The sequence below is a fragment of the Symphodus melops genome, assembly GCF_947650265.1.
Source record: "Symphodus melops genome assembly, chromosome: 2".
Classification (NCBI taxonomy): Eukaryota; Metazoa; Chordata; class Actinopteri; order Labriformes; family Labridae; genus Symphodus; species Symphodus melops.
This window is the reverse complement of record NC_136692.1, coordinates 23,885,524-23,904,874: the sequence shown is the minus strand read 5'-3', so window position 1 is coordinate 23,904,874 and position 19,351 is coordinate 23,885,524. Positions and strand designations below refer to the sequence as shown.

General features: G+C 41.4%; 2 protein-coding genes across 4 annotated transcripts; one reads left to right on the top strand and one right to left on the bottom strand.

The window, feature by feature from the left end:
• Positions 1 to 179: 179 nt before the first annotated feature.
• Positions 180 to 16,421, top strand: micall1a (MICAL-like 1a). Of its 2 annotated transcripts, none has more exons than XM_079372181.1 (16): positions 180 to 326; positions 4,126 to 4,174; positions 6,676 to 6,817; positions 7,302 to 7,402; positions 8,601 to 8,749; positions 9,592 to 10,187; positions 10,268 to 10,328; positions 10,532 to 10,944; positions 11,786 to 12,129; positions 12,210 to 12,344; positions 12,434 to 12,560; positions 12,976 to 13,066; positions 14,068 to 14,141; positions 14,618 to 14,732; positions 14,828 to 14,874; positions 14,997 to 16,421. In XM_079372181.1, the coding sequence occupies exons 1-16, from the start codon at positions 181 to 183 to the stop codon at positions 15,131 to 15,133; spliced, it is 2,727 nt and encodes a 908-aa protein (XP_079228307.1). In that variant the 5' UTR covers position 180; the 3' UTR covers positions 15,134 to 16,421. The 2 variants fall into 2 exon arrangements, with proteins under 2 accessions (XP_079228307.1, XP_079228306.1); XM_079372180.1 differs by having other exon boundaries at positions 10,532 to 10,953.
• cUnh22orf23 (chromosome Un C22orf23 homolog) lies at positions 16,404 to 18,893 on the bottom strand. Of its 2 annotated transcripts, none has more exons than XM_079372300.1 (7): positions 18,787 to 18,893; positions 18,036 to 18,169; positions 17,862 to 17,924; positions 17,423 to 17,596; positions 17,151 to 17,279; positions 16,902 to 17,002; positions 16,404 to 16,709 (listed from the first exon to the last, which is right to left on the bottom strand). In XM_079372300.1, the coding sequence occupies exons 2-7, from the start codon at positions 18,127 to 18,129 to the stop codon at positions 16,614 to 16,616; spliced, it is 657 nt and encodes a 218-aa protein (XP_079228426.1). In that variant the 5' UTR covers positions 18,130 to 18,169; positions 18,787 to 18,893; the 3' UTR covers positions 16,404 to 16,613. The 2 variants fall into 2 exon arrangements, with proteins under 2 accessions (XP_079228426.1, XP_079228427.1); XM_079372301.1 differs by having other exon boundaries at positions 18,036 to 18,143; positions 18,787 to 18,886.
• Between the last annotated feature and the right edge of the window lie 458 nt (positions 18,894 to 19,351).

The following is a 19,351-nucleotide window of genomic DNA, read 5'->3' as shown; positions in this document are numbered from 1 at the left end:
TGTGAGCCATGCTAGTTTTGACTCAGTGGTTGGATCACATCATCGGGTGTTGTCTGACTGTCGCCCTTCATTGAAAACCCTGCCGATTACTCGTTTATGACTCAAGAGAAGACTTTGTGTTGTCCTCTTTAAACTGGTGACAAGCAGAAACGCTCTGACTCGGATTATTTGGTCTCGAGTATGATGGGATCTCTGAAGGCTCTCCAGGAGTGGTGTCGGATACAATGTGAACATTACAACGGTGTGGAAATAAAGGACATGTCCTCGTCCTTTCGGGACGGTTTGGCATTTTGTGCCATAATCCATCGTTACAGACCAGAGTTGATGTAAGTAACCAACAATAGTTAAAGTGATTACTGATAATGATATAAAGTGTATTGTATACGGGTCCAATAATAGTGTTGGGACACCGCAGCTGGCTACATTTGTCTCCAGTTTATCTTTTTTTTTGGAGGGGGGTGGGGGGTTAAGAGACACATAAGATGTCTTTATTGAAAATGTTTTGATATGTAAACCTGTAATATAATCCTCTGAAGTCATGGAGGCAGATCCCAGCAGCTAAATGAATCTGTTGTTCCCTTGAATATTCAGTGATTTAAATTGGTCCTTTATAACACAACGTTAGGATTACAGAGTGCATATTATGTAAGAAGGAAAAGACCACGTTTAACTCTGTATTAGTCCTGCTGAGTGTGATATATATAGTGGTAAAAACACGTTTCCCAAACATGTTAGTTATGTTATATATTTGCACTTGTTCATGTAATTATGTTACACTTTTGGGTAAGAATACAGCACACTGTCGTTGACTAAGACAAGTCAAGCCATGCCCTGTCTGTAACAACACCCCGCCTCGAGCTTTACACATACAGCAGAGAAGCCACAAAAACAACACTGCAGCATCAGTGTGAGCAAAATGACTTACAGTTATGTTTCTAACAGACGCAGGAAACCCAATCCTCACTCTTTAACTTACATTTGTTAAGTGAGATGTTGAAGGCTAATTTAATGTCTGTATTAAGATAGGTAAATCATGTTATTTGTTTGGATAAATTACATTGTGACGTTAAATAGACATGGAGTCTCTGACCTTCATATGACTCACATTGGGCATGCACATTTGTGACACAATGTGGCCCTTCACAGCTCAGTTGTTCAGTGCACACGATTTACAGCATCAAGTGTTTAAAACATGTCAACCACCCATGTTGTTGTTGGTGGTGGATTGTGTTACAGCATCCAGTCAATGAGACATTATATCCCTCCTTAGTGTTAGGGGAAAGAATTTGCTCTGAGGAAATGATTTTCAAAGCAAGCATCTTGCCAAGCCAGCCTCTCAGGTGGTCCAGACTTGTGGGCAAAGCGGACAATGCTTGAAAGGTAGCACAGCAAGCGCTCACTGTACCAGTCAGTGAAGGACAAGCCAGTGAAGTGGAATATATATGCACACACAACCAAACAGTGAGCTGAAAGTCAGTGAACAAATCTGAAAAAAACGCGTTGGTCACCCGGCCTGCTCAATTTCTTGTCCCGAATGCCTCCCAGTTCAGCCCCCTGTGTGTCTGTAGTAGCCCAGCAAAAACAACCTCTGATTCACACAGACAGTCCGCCGGGCTAATCTGCAGCTGAGACCTCCGCCTGTCAAACTGCATTTAGCTCCAGTGTCGGGCCATTGTAGTTCTGCCTGCATCCTGCAGCCGATGTATTCTCATCAAAACACGACGCGCTGGTACAGAGGAGAGACACTGGCAATGAAAACTGTCTGATCTGTGTTTAAGCATATACTCAACTGTCACTCAAACATGGAGCCAGAGATCTTTGCTGACAGAACTCCTCAAAGGCCTCGTTGAGTAATAGATAGTGCATTCAGTGCTGCTGTATTTAAATGAAGTTGTTTTCGCATACTGGTCGAACTCAAACATGCATAACAGTGACACTTCATCTACATGTTCTACATCTCACACTTTGTGCTCTCTATGTTAACATGTGTGACCATAATGTGCCTGGTACGTGTCACCTACTTCCCATCTTAAACTTCAAACTGTTCAAAATATCGAGCTGTATTTTTCTATTCGTTGTTGTTACCAAATCCCAATCCTGCATGCTCGAGCACAAACGTTTCCTTCTGACTGAGCCAGATTTAGCAGCTATACTGGCTCACCCAGGTTTTAATCATGAGGATTTTAAATGCCTGACAAGCAGGAGACACACACACAAACACGCACACAGTTCCTCAGCAGTCCCCTTTCCCAAAATAAACCTCAGAGTCAGACTTGAGTCACAGTGGATTAGGTTCACACATGGCATATCAGTACTTTGTTTGAACTCTAGAGCTGCAGCTATCGAATATTTTAGTAATCGAGTATTCTATCGAATATCCTGTCGATTAATCGAATAATCTAATAAATCATACTTTTGCTTAATTAAGGTTTAACTCGTCTTGGGTCGTCCCTACAGACCTGCTTCTTTGCAGTTACCATGGAAACGCCTGCTTGTTACAGCCAACCACCTCTGCTCTACAGCTGCTGCTGACACTCACCATATTACTGACAGGGTCCCAAATTCACTTTCTGATTCACTGGTCAAGGCGGCAGGTAGATGAAAAATACAGGCCAAACACGTTTTAATAGCTGAAATAACAAATAGTGTTTTGTGTAGCCTACACATCTGTTACAGTACATTTAATTGAGAAAGCATTATGTTCTGTTGAATCAATCACAGAATCAATCATTATGTCAGATAAGGAAATTGAGAAACTTTAACTATAGATTTGCTAAATTATTATTCCACAAACAAGTTATCTCTTGATTTAGCTTTGAAGACATCAGACATTTCATATTATCAGCCTGTTTATTATTAGAACTGTATCTCTGTCTGCTCCTGCAGCACGCTCACAGACTACAGAGACCATAGATGCGTCTATGACAGAGACTGTGAGAGGACGTTGCTATCGTTATGTTAGCTGCAAACACGGAGAGAGTGAACGGAGAAAAGCCGACCGTTTGACCGGATCACGTGTTCCCGACTGGGTCGTATGGATCACGGATCAACTGTGTGCTGACTAAAAGTTAAAAGGGGCGCGCCGCGCTCGCGTGTGCGTGTGTGTGTGTGTGCGTGTTAGCGCTGAAGTGTCTGTGTGTCAGAGAGAGGAGCAGGTAGCTGCAGCTACATTAAACGTGTTTTATACTCATACCAAAGTTTTGATGACGCAAAAAAAATAAAACTTAACGAAGCCTCGAGGCAGCGAAAATTCCTCTATGAATTTTTGTAATCGAATTAATCGAGTTATTCGAGGAATCGTTTCAGCTCTATTGAACTCCCAACAGTTTTGGTGAGGAGAAGTAGTTGCAGTTCAATCAGAGCGCAAACAGAGCAGGCTTGTTGTGACATGATCTTGACACTGTAGCTGCTGCTTTCTGTTTGTGGCCATGGGAACTAGATTAGAGAGAACAGAGGTCACTTTGTCTTGCTCCAATACAGAACTCACTTACAGGATTTTTTGCCTTCTTGAGACTTCCACATGGTCTACTCAGGATCTCACTGGGGTCATAGTACTTCTTCTGCACACGGTTGCCCTTGCTGCTGCTGCTACACACTTTAGTGCATAAACACCAACCACACTTTCCTTTCCAGAAAACCTCAGATATTTTCCAGTTTTACTGCAGGATGTTGACTGGTGAGAGGCCTGCCTTCACTTCTTCGCTCCAGGCCTTTCAAAGCAGGGCCTTGTAATTATCAGCCCATCTCGCCTGTTTGATGCACAACCTTGTTTCCCTTTTGTCCTAGCAGTTTTTGCACAACAGGCATCATGTTGTGGGTGGTTTGGGACATCGAGGAAGCTTTGCTGTTCACCATCACTGCCTCTCATGGTGTCAAGCCAGTAATAGCTTCTTGATGGTTCATAACATATGTGGAAATGGGTCAGCAGGCTAAATGCAGTGCCAGCCTGTGTCAGCATGATGTGTAGACAGTAACTTCTTTGTTGTCTTCTTCAGGAGCTCCGACATATAAAATGAAACCAAAGATTTTCAGTTGATGCAGGCAGTCTATATACAGGATGTGTACTGTATGAAAGCTTTATCTCCGATGTTTTGATTGAACCTGTTTTCTGTCTTTTCTTTTCAGAGACTTCTGTTCGTTGTCTAAAGAGAATGTTTACGAGAACAACCGACTGGTGAGTCAACTTGAAGTTTTGACACGTCTGTCATCTCGTATGTTTTTTTTAATCTTACACTTTGTTCTTTGAGGTTGGGTTACATCACCTCATGGACAGCTTAAACCGAGCACTTAGTGACGGATGTAGCATCTGTTCATGACTGTTCTCCTTTCAGCCGGAAACTTACTGCAGTCATGGTGGGTGAGACTTGAGTGTATTTGACTGTCACTGTGGAGAGAAGTACTATTGGAGCCTGATGAGGGTAAAAGACCCACAGAGCAAGCCAAAGCATTCTGGGTAATGGAAAAAAAAACCTTGACCTAAGCCTATGCAGGGACTATGTTAAGAGGATTGTAAGTGCAGAAGTGCTACATTTTCAGCTTTTAAATCAAAAGGATTTAATCCAACAAAGAAGCTTTTTTTTGTAACTTATTTCCCTTTTTGGGGTTTTTGCACATCTTAAAGTTAACAGAATGTTAAAGGAGGAAACCGGAGTCACCACATTTTCAGTCTGAGCCAAACTTTGGCCGCACTTTGATGCTTTTTACAAAAGCTTCAGGGTGAGTGGGGCTGCTGGTTTTGGCTCCACAAATGAATATCACTGTGGACAAGTTGTCATTTGAGTTTTTATTTTTCCAACTACCAACTTAGATTTAGTCCTTATGGATGCAGCGAATTAATCTGTGATAATAAATGCGAGAAAAACTCAAATCCGATTGTGTTTTTAAGGAGGCTGATGTGAGCGCCTTAAATGGAGCAGGAGTCTCCAAACAGGTAGCTCGGGAGCGAAGGGTAGCTCGTGGGCAGGTTTTCAGTAGCTCGCCTGTAGGTTGACCTACAGTTGAAAAATAAATAAATAAATAAATCCAACGACAGTAAAGTAACCTCTTTCCACTATTTATATATTTGGCTCATAAAAACTTGTGTAAAGTAGTCATGTTTTCTTGGAAATTAATGTGAATTTTCAATTACATAGTTACTATGTTGAACAATAAGAAGTGTAAAATATAAGTTGTCTTTTTCTTGGACCTTGATGTGAATTTAAGATTATTGATTAGCATTAGCTTGTCACACGTGTACAAACAGTAGCCTGTTTCAGCTGATGTGCGTTATGTGTGAATAAATGCAAGCGTTGTGATGCAAGTAGCTCGTAGTCATTTTCTTTTTGTTAAAGTAGCTCTCAGGTGAAGAAAGGTTGGAGACCCCTCTTCTGGAGTGTTTTATTCAAACAGACATCACTGGTCCTGAAAGGGAATCGTTTCTGTATTAGTTTGAATAAAAGAGCTCAGGCCTGCAGGTGGAGAAAGTCTCATTCTAAACAGGGAAAGGGTTTTTTAACAAAGGGTCAGACCTGAAATGAAATGAGGTGTAGCGGAGGGTCATGAAAGCAGGCGAGCCTGTCATGCTAGTTCATACTTCTGTCGCTGTTTAGACCTGCTTCACACTATCTGACTGTAAAGGAATGTGACACACATTCTGATTAGATTAGATAGACTTTATTTGGCATCACAGACACACAGCATGAACCAGATATATTGTTGAAGTGTGTTAGCATACATGCTAGTTCTCATCACCTGTCCAAAGGAGGATTAGACTAACTGCAAAGAGACAATAAACACGTGACTGACTTGAGAATCATTAACATGTCATCATCTTCTAGAACATGATTTTATTTTCATTTAACTTTAAGAAAGTGAGTTATTGTAATTAAACGTTATTTAAACCAGGGGTTTATTTATATAAGTCGTTTGAATAAGTTCAGGTTTAGTTCCACTTTAGCCGGATTATTTCAGTCTTCTGTGACTGCCAACGATTGTGTCTGTGTTGTTATGTGACCTCAGCGGCGCTCTCATTTCTGGGTAATAACAATGTTAAGGGAAATATTTTCACGGTATGTCGATGCTTAACATCTTGATCAACCATATTTGCACTCCCTCCCTCCCTTGTGGTATAAAGCCGTACATATACCAGGTCGAGACATCTTGATAAAGTCGGGGCATTTGTCCATATTTGCCTGGTAAGTTTGTACACTCGTGGGAACGCTTTCTGTATCTGTGGCAACAATAACACCAGAGCACCCTCTTCTTATAAATAATGACATGTTTCTCTGCTGTGTCTCCTGATGATAATTTAGTTTATTTCTTGTTTCATTCCAACAGTTGGACTCGTAGTTTATTTATCAAAGCAAGACTGACTGAAGGCACATGTTGTGCTCTTTATTTATTTAGTGATAAAGTATGCATGAATAAGACAGCTGTGATGTGATCAGTGATTATCAGAGTGTGAAATAGTATGTTTTTTTATACTTTGATGTGAAGATGTGCCAACAGACAGTTGTCCATCTGTATTTATTCTCTAGTTTACAGGGTGATCCATATATCACACTGTCGACTGTTGTCAGTGTGGCTACTTTAAACTCTAATCCACAGCATATGTAATAAAATGAGTTTAGCTTTCATACTCGTATGTTACTACCTTCCTCCCTCCTGAACTCTTTGTCTCTCTTTTCACCGTCACAGGCGTTTGAAGTGGCCGAGACACAGCTGGGTATTCCAGCCCTATTGGATCCCGAAGACATGGTTTCCATGAAGGTTCCTGACCGGCTCAGCATCATCACGTACGTCTCCCAGTACTACAACTTCTTCAACAACAAGTCTCAAGGTGGGTACAATAATGAAGATGGATCGTATTTGAAGTTAACAGAAAAGACGGTGCAGTTGCAGTTAGAGACCTTTGGTGGGCGCCAGAGCGCACAAAACCCAAATCACGAATGTTCCATAAATGGCTGGTTATTCATGTTTGAGGCCAAGAGTGGTTTATTATCTTTTAATTGTTTATTTTGTAAAGAGGACAGTTTAATAAGTGTTTCTTCTTCCTAAACCATTTAGTTCTTTGTGTTATTGTAAAAAGAAAGGAAGCCTCTGCATTGTACTGCTTAAACAGAAAGAAATAAAACCGGTGGAATTAAATGTTGAAATTATTTTTCTATAATAGCTGTAATCAAGGATTGTGATTCTATATTCTATAGAGTCATAAAATCTATTACCGTAACCCTCTGCACAGCCGGAGATGAGATAACCTTTTGATGTTGCAACAGCTTAAACGATTCGTTGACACAATCAAATGATGATTTCTTTCCTCACAGCAAACCCTCCTTGTATGAAAAGGCTGAGTTCAGGTGGTCACAATGAGCCAGTGAAGAAAAGGCCTCCAACTCTCTTAGAAGACAAAGGTGTCGAGTCAGAGGTAAGACAACACTTGGCAACAGGAGAATGTGCAGAAATAAACAGGAATTTAGGTTTTGGTTCTACATTTGCCCTTCACTCTGGGCCCGGATAATACCTGTTCGATCTGAATCACTTGACTGCATCATATTTACATGATACTGCATGTTGATAGGTGCTTAGCTATTGAGTTTATGGTGTTCTTATGAGGCCTGAAGAAGCCCACTGAAGCCCTCTCAAATCTTTTGCTGGTAGTATATTTGTGTTAAGCTTTGGATTATCTAAGTATAATTCTGCATGTGCTCTGTGAGAGTATTAAGTCATCACATCTGTGCAATACAAATCCCATCCTGCCATTGAAGTCCCAACAATGCACCATATCCAAATGTTTTATACGTACCACTTCCTCGTGTGGGCTTTGTGTTGCACAGCAGGGAGAAATAGAAGCAACAGAGGTAGAGTAATCCTATAAAGATAGCCTCTGTATCCTGTCTCTCTTTTCTTTGCATGCCCTCAACTTCTTTCCTCCATCGCCATACTTCTCTGTGCTAGCATCCTCAACGTTCAACCCCCAACCCCCCTCTTCAGATGGAAATTCATCCCACTCCCTCCTCTTCCTGCTCTTCTTCCTCCTCACATCTGACCCCCCCTTCACTCTCTAGTCCTGATTCTAGGCAGTAGGATGGGGGGTGGGGCGGGGGTGGGTTAGGAGGTAAAAAGCTAAACAGTTAGGTCAGTCTTTTGTTTAACCATCGCTTTAATCCAAAATACTAACAGTAGTGCTACAAACCCCTGTGTGAACTGTTGTGGAATATGCTGTTGATTACCTCTTCTACTTACCAAAATAATGCCTCAAGAAACGTATTACTAAGGATCAATCGTCTTCAAATTTTACGATTCCCCGAGCCACTAACCCAAGCTGTTTGGAGTATTTTTTCTAATCCTTTTTTTTGTCACGATAAATAAATTTTGTGTCGATCAAATGCTGTTAACAGAAAAAAAAAGAGTTGCAGGAATGAACCGTGGGAATCAATGAGCAGTAGATATTAAATTAGCAAAGTAGATGTAGCTAGCTAAACAAAATGAATAATCCACATCCTGAAATCCTGACTCCGTGTTTGATCTCCCCTTCCCCCATTACTCCTTCATCTTCCCCCTGTTCCCCTGATGTCTTCTCCCTGTCGCCCGCCTGCAAACGACAACCCGGCCGCTTGCACTAGCCAAGCGGGCCCGCGCAGACGGGTGTGGCAGCGTTTTCAGGAGCCAATCGCAGCACACTCAGCAGCACCTGCGCCGCCTGCCAGAAACACGTCCACCTGGTGCAAAGATTTCTGGTCGACGGCAAACTCTACCATCGCAACTGCTTCAGGTGAAAACTGCTGCCACAACTACAAATACCAGTTTGTTAAACACACATTCAAAGCCACGAGTTGACTATGTTGTGTGATCCTCGCACATCTCTATTTACACAATTTAAAAAGGCACTTCTTTGAGGGTTTTGGTGATAACTAAAGATTTTGTCTTGAATATAACTACTGGCAAGAGTGATTTAACACACATTTTACCTTTACTAGTTTATACATTGACACATTACTGTATGACATAGTTACTGTTTAATGGGATTGAAGAGATCAGATTACAACCATTTTTTTCTTCCATCAGCATAATTATATGAAATGAATCCTTTGGAGGCTTATTTATGTTTATAATGTTCACTGTGCTTTGTTATTTTCTCTTTCAGTGTCACTTGCTATTAAGAGGAAAAATGACACAATTTTCAATACAAAGTTAAAACTGCATGCAAATGTATGACTTCTGATTCTAACTCAAGGAGACGTTTAGATTATGAAATTATCTTCTTTTTTTTTTATAAATAGGAATACCAGATTACCCTTTTTGAATAATTTGACAGACTTGTGTAAATCAACTTTTCCAGTCTTCTGACCACTCAAAGCGCTTTTACAACACAGGTCACATTTCCCCTTTCATACACTGATGTCAAAGGCTGCTTATTAAAGTGTCTGTCAATATTAACTAATGCATTCATACACATTCGTACGCCGCTGACGATGCAGCAGGAGCAATTTGGTGTTAAAGTATCTTGCCCAAAGACACAAACACATGTGGCTGCAGGAGCTCGGGTTCGAGCTGCACCTTAGACTTAGACTTTTTCAAAGCTCTTAATGTTGCTCTGTGTCATTGTTGTCTCAGGTGCACAGAGTGTCACAGCACTTTGCTTCCTGGATCCTACAAATTAGGAAGCATCTCTGGGGCCTTGGTCTGCACACATCACCTCACAAGGAAAACTTTAGCCAATCGGAATGGCCGGCCAGACCTCAGCAAGAAACCAGAAGTGGTCCAGTCTGCCAGGGTTGGCCGCAGCACAGTTCCTCACACATCCCCTCGTGACAAGGACCGGCCAAAGACTCCTTCACCAGCGAGGCAAGAGAATGACACTGACTCACCTCAATGTGACTCCGCCACAGTCTCTGCTGCTACAACGCATGAATCCGCCTCTTTGGAAATAACAGAAGAGGCGGAGGGCGTCGGCGAGCCTGAGAAGACGCCACGTTCTTCTTCTCCTCCCAACCCATTTGATGAGAGTGATGAGGAGGAGGAGAAAGAGGAAGATACCACAACACCAGCCACATTGACGACTAATGGGGACCTCCCTTGCACACCCATCAGTCATCATGAGGGTGCCAGTCGGCCTGTGCCAGCACCCCGCAGGGTTTCCGAGCCCACCCCTCCTCCTCGCCCTGCCCCTCGGGTTCGACTTCCCCGGGCAGGAGATGGTCTGACAGTTGGTGCGTCATCAATCAAAAATATAAATGATCATCGATGAATAAAATGATAATCATTCTTACATTTTCAATTTCAACCACAGGGGGAAACCAGAAGCCTCCTACTCCTCCCAAACCTCGAGAAAGATCTCAGTCCCCTGGAAGGTAGCTGAGCTTCTTTTTTGTTAAATAAATCTTTTCCTTTCGTTGACCTTCATCTTCATGTGTCTGTATCATATCATTAGAATGTTTTTCCGCTTGCAGCACGCATCGCAGTTGTTTGCCCTTCCGTGCCTCCATTTGGCTGCATCTTTTTGTCTTCCTCTCTGTGACCCCTTCCATCCTTGTCTGTGTATCTCACTGTCCAGCCTGTCCAGTGGCACCCATAAACCCAAAGATCCACCTTGGCTTGCTCTGGTCAAATCAGAAACCCGGAAGAAGAAAGCCCCTGTCCCCCCAGCTGGACTGGCAACCCCTCCCAATACAGGCTCTATGTCCTCTCTTAAAGGCGAGGCTTCCAGACCAAGCACGCCCCCTCCGCCCTCCAATCCCTTTGAGGATGATGACGATGAAAATAACGAGGAGGAAGAAGAGGGGCCTGAAGAAGGAGCGGTACCAGCCACTGTTGTGGCTAGTCACCCATGGTACAGCATCACCCAGCCAGCCGATACAGGAGAGGCTGAAACTTCTCCGAGCAGAGGGAGCTTGTCACGCTCCGCCAGTCCTGGGAGCAGCAGGAACAAGAAACGACTGGCACCTCCAGCTCCACAACCACCCGCAGGTAACCAGGGTACGTCTGATCACAGTCACATTTTACCAACCGAGAACCGATCTCTCAAAGTCAGGAATAAAATGCAAAAACAAGTTTGCTGCATTTTTTTTGTGATTTTGTGTAGAGGCTATTTCTCGCGTGTTACACTTCAGGTGAGTTCAAACATTTTTAAAGGTCAAATATTCAGCTCTTAATGGTTTTATCTGCTCTTTAGTTTGTCTTCCAGGTGTCTTGTTTATGATTGGACACATCTATGTGCACAAAATCAAAGTCCGCGGAAACGTGTCTTCTCCTCCGTTCTCATGTTTAGCAGTAGCTGCATGTAACGTTCGGTCCCACGTTTTCTCCATGCTGCCACTACCTGTCAGAGTATAGCAATGGTATGTTTTCGACAGCGAGTCAAATTGGAAACGCCTCAGGTGATTGGTGCGAACAGATATGTTTGAGATGAAAGTGTCAACCTTTGTTGTCATGTAGAGGTGTCGGCACTCCCTCCTCCACACAGCTGTTTGTCACAACTGCAAATATCAAACACAGCGTTGGCTTCACACCTTTACCTTCTCAACTCCACCCTGAATAACACAAAAAAACAGATCTCAGTCATGATGTTGTTTATTTAAAGGGCTTGAAATAAATTGACCCTGTCAAATATGAAAGTACTCATCAGTGAAGTTGTGAGACAGAGCAGATATAAAGCGGGATGCTTTTTCATGGATGCTGATTTAGTTTTTTTGTTTCGTTTTTCCCCACACGATCAATTTCAATCTGTCCAAACTACTTTGGTCTTGTTTCAACCTTCCCCTTTCAGTTTCCTCCCACCCTCAGCTTTCCTCTTGTTCTCCCTCTGCAGCTCTCAGCACAGAGAGCCTGTCCTCTGGCTCCGACCACAGCTCCTCTCACCCCCCGTCAGGTGGCAGCACCAGCAGCGAGCAGCTACACGCCTTCACCAAAAGTGTCTCAGAGCCTTCCATCTGTTCACCGTGTGAACCTACAGCCCCTTCTTTCTCTTCTAATGAGCTGCTGCCTCACTCCTCGCCAAGTCCCTACCCCTCTCCCATGTCATCAAATGCCAGCTCAGCCCCAGCCACCCCACAGACCAGCCGCAGCACGGAGAGCAAAGGGACCGGACCCCCTCCGCGACCCCCCACAACCCCAAGCCCTTTGGCCTCAGGAGGCAGCAACTCAAACAACAAGGTAAGAGGCCAAACTCCTAATAGAAAGAAATACTTCCGGTTACATGGTATATTAGAGCTGTATTTCTTTTCTCATTTTAGCGGATCTGCAAGGAGAATCCGTTTAATAGGAAAGCTTCTCCTTCCCCTGCTAAATCCAAAGCAAAACCGCCAAAAGGCCCTCGACCTGCAAGACCCCCGGCGCCAGGACACGGCTTCCCTCTCATCAAACGCAAGGTACCAAGACACGTCAGTGACAAAAAGAACGGATGTCCCCACTTCTGTGATTACGCAGAAGAACTCAAATGATCTGTCCGTCCGTCCAGGTGCAGTCGGATCAGTACATCCCAGTAGAGGACATCCACGGGGAGATGAGTCAGCTGGAGAAGCAGCTGGATGAACTGGAGAAGAGGGGAGTGGAGCTGGAAAAGAAGTTGAGAGACAACCCGAATGGTAACATAACCCATTCTTTTTCTCAGAGATTACTAAAGAAGAAAGATCCCAGTTACTTCATGTAAAGTTATCTCATCATGCAGTACATAGAAGTGAGATTAGAATCAGCTTTATTGGCCACGTGTTGACACAAAGGAATCAGACTTCTAACGATGCACTCTATGCACACGTCAAAAATTCAACAACACTCAGAAGTTCCTCTTTAGTTAATGTTACCAGAGAAATGGAAACAAAAACATGAGTACAAGAGAGCGCAGGATCGAGGCGATGTGGGTTCATTTAGAGTTAAACATTCAGGAAAATAAAAGTACAGGAATATTAACAAACATCCTGAAAAAATTTATAAAAATGAAAGCGTTGTTATAACAACAACATTAGAATAGAGTCATATTTGTTTCCCTTTTGGTGTCTTCAGATGAGGATGAGGAGCACCTGTTGGTGGACTGGTTTACTCTCATCCACGAAAAACACCTTTTGGTGCGACGAGAAGCTGAGCTGGTCTACACGTAAGTGATGCATTGCTGCAGGTTTAGTGCTTAGTGGAAATGTGTTCCCAACAGAAGCTGCTCCTTCCAAAACCTATGATTTGAGAAATCATTTTTACATAAAAATATGAATGGTACATTTTAATTATAAAGCACTTTTAAGGAAGTCAAAGACACTGCACATTCGCTGTACATGTAGAAGCATTCAAAGGATAAAGGAGATTGCTGGACTACTAGCTTTTTCTAATGCTGATTATATTAATTTGTAATTCTGTTTAACGACAATTCAACATCATAAACCTTTAACGGTATTCTGATATATTAAGTATAAAGTAATTGGTTTTAAAAATTCAGAATCTTCTGTTTTTGCACATTTAGGCCCAGATTCCACCCAGCATTTTTTCAGGACAGGAAGTGTGCTGGCAGTGCTTTTGGAAGTGCTCGCGTGAAGTGTCAGCGCGCCGAGAATAACAGCACATTATGTGCGTCCTGTCTTTATAACAGTCTGTTATGAACGGCTGCTGTATGACCGACACTGCTCCATTTTGCTTTTTACTTCACGTGTTTTTTTATTTGAGATTAGTTTTTGTTCTTCATGATCAGACACGGAGCAGAGATGATGTGGGTACAAGACATGATCTGTAGGAGGCACATACACGGGGAATATTGTTTATATTTAAAAGTGCAGCAGGGACATCAACAGCTGAAACTCAAAGTGTTCTGCTGCTGCAAACACTCCTCATTAAAACCCTGATTAGACACAGGACGTCATGGTGCATTCATCGAGGTGCTCGTAGCTTACTTGTTGTGCTAACTTATGGCAACTAATTCTAATGATCAAACTTCCTGTGCTTTAAAGCATTGCTAATTAGTTTTTTGGGAATAAGCACTGTTTATTGCCCTGTTGCCATGTATATGGGCTAATTGCTTTTGATGTTAAGACTTGTAAAAAAAATGAAAAGCACAGTTGTAAATGGATGTGACTAGTAATTTATGTACTGTGTTATTGTTGCACTCTACAGAGCAAAGCAGCAAAACCTGGAAGAGAGGCAAGCAGACGTGGAGTATGAGCTGAGGTGTCTCCTCAATAAACCAGGTATGTTTGGTGTCATCATGTTAGCAGTGTCATCAGAGAAGCATTGAGCAATATGAACTGCAATGTATAGCAAGCCAAAAATCACAGCAAATTATGCTAAATTAAGACAAAAGTATCATCCAATGAAGAACCTTTATTCACTCTGATGATAATGTAGGAGAACACACCAGAAGACAGAAAAGAAACGGGATAAGACAATTTAAAAAAGGGGGGGGGATTAAATTTGGAAATATATTGTCATTCTCAGTGAAAACTCCTTTCTTTAATCTTGTGAATATTGAACGTGTTCAACACCTTCTGTAGTCTTCTGCACACTGCTCTGACATTTAGTGTAATGGTTCCCTGACAGGTCAATGAGATCAGGAGTGCATTTATGCTTTTCACTGATGATCTACTGCGCCATCAATAATCCCAAAACATTTCAAAACAATTAAAAGAAATAAACTTGAAACCACTCATTCTAAACTCTCTGTCAGAGAAAGACTGGTCGGAGGAGGACAAGAGTCGGGAACAGGAGCTCATGGCCGAGCTTGTAACCATCATTGAACAACGAAACCAAATCGTCAACAACATGGACCAGGACAGACAGAGGTGACTGATGACACAGTTAGCTGTGTTAGCCTGCAATGACCTCGAGTCTAACGATCATAAAAACTCTGCAACTACTAACAGCGTGTCTTACACAGGGAAGAAGAGGAGGATAAACTCATGGAGGCCATGCTGAAGAAAAAAGGTAGGATGAAGACTCCAGTGTCGCTGGATAAGGACTCTTTAGATAAACGTTTATGTTCACGTCTTTCATTTAGATTAAAAATGTTGATGTTGTCTTTTGTTTCTCACGTTAATCCTCTTCAGACTTCCATAAGGACCCTGAGGCTGAGCAGCAGAAGAAAAAGGGTTCAAAGTTCAAACCTATCAAGGTGCTCAAGAGGCTGAGCCATAAAGGAGAGCCAGGAAAGAGCCACAGCCCCCGCAAAGAGAAATCTCCATAGAAAGGACAAGTTCTCCTCCAAGAGGATTCGATAGCTATTTTTTAAGCAGACTGACGACAATAAAGGATGTAAGGAAGAAAGAAATACATCAGGCCAGGAAGATGAGTTCTCCTTTGATTCTAACTGACACATTCATGACTTAAAGTGCAGCCAATAGTCCACTTCCTGCTTTCTGACTTATTTTAAAGACCATTTTCAGTTGTCTACCTTCAAGAGTTGACATGTTTGTTCCCTGGCCTTTTAAACAAAGTGCAGAGTATTTAATGCTCTGATGCGGTGCTTCACTATCATTGCATTGCACAGCATCACGGCCCTGTAGAGCTTTCATCACATTTTACTTTGGATGAAGCTGGTTGAAAATTCTTCCCTGATACCTTTTAATATTTCATGTTTTTACTCGGCTTCTGACTTCCGCACCTTGAATAACTATGTCCTTGTTGATTCCAAAGGTCAGTAGATATTTTAGATGGTTCCATGTATTGCTTAATTTAATTCTGTGGTACTCTTGAAAAAGTCAAGTTTTATAAGTGAACTTCGCTTTAAACCTTTGCAACATCTACGCTTGAAAAAAACCCACAATGGATACCGGAGCTCTTCTAGCTGCTACGTCATGATTGTTGTTGGCTTGCTTGTTTTTTCTTTTTGTTGTTGAAAGTTTTGCTAAAACTGTCACTTGAAAAGTGTCACTTGTGTGAATGCATATCATCCAAGACTTGGTTGAATGAAGCTATAGTATTTATGTGTGAATGTGCGTTTAAATGAGGAAAAAAAAAAGAAGACTCCAGCAGATTTGTTAAAGAGGAGGTGAAGTCTGGAAGAGAAGAAAGTTTTTAACTGTCAGGCAGAGAGTTTGTGACATGTGAACGATCAAACATGCATTCATGAAGTTAAGGCAAACATACAGTATCTTAACAGCTGTAGAAAAACAAGTTTTAACAATTGTTAAACATATGCAATCACTAATTTATATTTCATTCTGCCTTTCTGTTTGTTTTTTTTGCCTTATAGCTGGATTTCTTTTGAAGTTGTTTTTGACCATACAAGTGCCATTTATTCAACTGTATATCTGGCGGAGCATCATTTGTTTGAGCTAATGTAAATGTCGACATGTTTACTCATCCTGATGTTTCTTTAACATTGTCTTTGTATTTCTCCCGTTTCTCCTCCATGCCTCTGTAGGCGCCTGTAGCATAACATTTCTGTCAGCTTACCTTTGTCCTACAAACAGCATCAAGTTTATAAAGAATACAGACACTGGAAGGCAGAGGAATTAAATAACTTCATGCAAGTTGTGTACTCTTTATTTCATGCTTTTACATAGTCTTCATGGCTGTGCTTATACATTTAAAGTAAAGTGCAGCAGGTCAGCTACCATACTTGTATCACACCACACTTCATTGTAGATATATATTGCATGCACCAGATTTCTTGGTAATTTCCTTGAGCTCCAGTTAGTGTCAGTGAATGTTGACCATCTCTTTCATGTCCATGGTTTTTGTTCTGCAGTCTCTTCAGAGGTCATTCCTTCTTTCTCATTTCTTTTTTTCTTGTCCAACAACGTCAGTTCCCGTATTCTCTGTTGTTAAACAGATCAGGTTGAAGAGCAATTGAACAGGAGAAAATCATTAATATACCTTGTTTTTTTATGAAAAGCCCATTATACATAGAGTGCATGATCATCAATCAAGTTTAAAAAACTTTGTGTATGCTTTCTCAACCCTGGACTTCACAAAAACAAAAGCCAATTTATAAACCAGTGCATATTTACCTGTGATATCTCAGCGTTGATGATGTTAATATACGGCTTCTCCTTTCCCAGAGCAGCCATGTCTGCCAGAAACTGTCTTCTTTCCTCTATCTCATCCAGCACTACAAAAGAAATGAGCGGTTTAAGAGTACCCTTTTATTTCTAGGAGTTCTGACTTTATTTAGTCAAGCAGAGCAGAACTTAAATGTTATCCTGTGGTTCCCCTGTATTGTTTTCCTACATCAAATGTTACAGTGCATTCAGCCTCACCTTCCTGATATCTGTCAATCTCCTCTGGGTTCTCACATGCAGGAACATTTTGGTTCACAGGAGTTTGGGGCTGTTCTTGTCCTGTTTCGAAAATACTCTGAAGCCTTCTCTTCTCTTTCTCTAAGTCTCCTTGGGTGAATTGGAGAAAAGTGTGTTGAATATATTCCAAGACATATCAAAAACGGTTGTCAACAGTTCCACAATGTAAGCAGGCTATATTCCAATTTCACATTAAAACATTGGTAATAACTGTATTGGCTTCAAAAACGCACTTGTAGGACCAGGACGGAACTTTTCTCTTGTGTAGCTGTCCCCAGAACGACACGTTTCAGCACTCCGCTTCTGAGACCTGACTGGTAAGCATTTCTGAGCAGATTTACAGGGTTTCGGTTGAGCAGGGGAAGCTGACCATGTGGGATCAGAGGTCAGCGGTAGAGCTGCTCCGTCTATGGGGGAAAGTAAAAAGTCAAATGTTACATTGTTTTTAAATATTGTGTTGAGGGAGAAGTGATGCAGTGACGTCAACACAAAGATCATGTCATCCATTTGTTCTGCAAATGAAGGTCAGATGATACATCTACAATATACAGCTGTAGAGTTTTTTCAGTTTATAGTTTAGATGACAGTATATTACTTCTAGATTTATATTTTATATCGTTGTAAAGTACAATAAATGATCAGCAAAACTGTAATATAAAGTCTTAAACTTACTCTGGAGGCAGTGGTTGATTTTTTTTGTCTGCAGGCTGTTGAGCCTTGATTCTTGCATCATTACTGAGCATAAAGCGAGAATATAATTGCCATGTTAAAGATACTCTATATATGTAGATAAATGATTATTTGTTTCATTTTTATGCCATCATATCAGCAAGCACAGAATCTCACATCTCAGCATATCCTGGGTCTTCTTGCTGTACTGGGGGGTTCTGGGGTTATTCCACAGTCCCCCACCAGGCCTACTCTGTGGGGAGGCCTCCATCTGCAGCCTAGACACTAAGACACAATTGTCAATGTTTTATCTATTGAAAGAAGATAGAACTATAGCTTAGTTTTAGTTAATGACCATGGAGAGAAAAAATTCTGAAAATAAGCTTTTTTTTGCAGATATTATAAGGGGAGATTGTCTGAGTCACAGAGGTAGAACAAAACGAATTGGTCATGAAAATATCTGACACATACTGTAGGCATTTAAGCACAAACCTAAAGAACCCCTAGTTTGACCCCTCACAAGCAACCAAAAGCAAAGGTTACATTTTTTTCAAAATGTCATCCATAAGTATATCATAGACATATTCCCAATAAGGTACTATTCCAGGTACCCTGACTTTGAGCTGCTCTCACGGGTTTTCCTACAGGAGTTGGATTTAAATGTTTGTACATGTGCTAGAAAGACCCCTTTATGAACACGTTTGTGAAGAAACCTATCGGTAAAGAATTTATCCCCAGATTTTTTTGCAATACTCCCTTACTTTTGTATTGGCGTCTCAGTTCAAAACAACACTAAAATAGTGTTTAGTTACAGAAGAATCTTGCTGATTGGTCATCAGGCGTTAAGAAACATTGGAGGGTCATAAGTGTAAGAACTTACATGAAAAGAAAGAATATAAAATCACAAACAAAGAGAACACTTACTCACATAATTCTCTCAAAGTTAACACAAGCACTGGTTATCTTGCTCCTGTGTGGAAAACGACGGACGTCTGTTTCTATGGCAACATCGTAAACATCAACACTTCCGTAATAATGGGAGAAATAAAAGGCTTTTCTTACGTCCAATGGTTTTTAACACTACACGGTGGTATAACATCAGATTTTAAACGCGTGTTGTATAATTTACAGGGACTTTTTCCTCAAAACGTAGCTTTTTTTATTTTCTTCAACAAACCGATACAGTTACAATATGTGGCCACTAGAGGGAGACAAAGTCATGATTGCGCCAATTGTGATCTCATGACACAAACCAGTAAAAAACCTGACCCTTTGTTATATTGTGTTACAAAAGAGAAGGTAAATTACCTTTTTCATTATATTAGCCTAGATTATATTACAAAAGAGTAGGTTAAAACCTTGCTTTTTATGTTATTGAAAAAGACCCAACATTAATCCACCATGAGCACAACATAAAGGAACCCTTAAGTCACAGTGGAAAGCAAAACAACATTTAAAACAGCAGAAATAGCGAAAATTTAGAGTTCACAGCT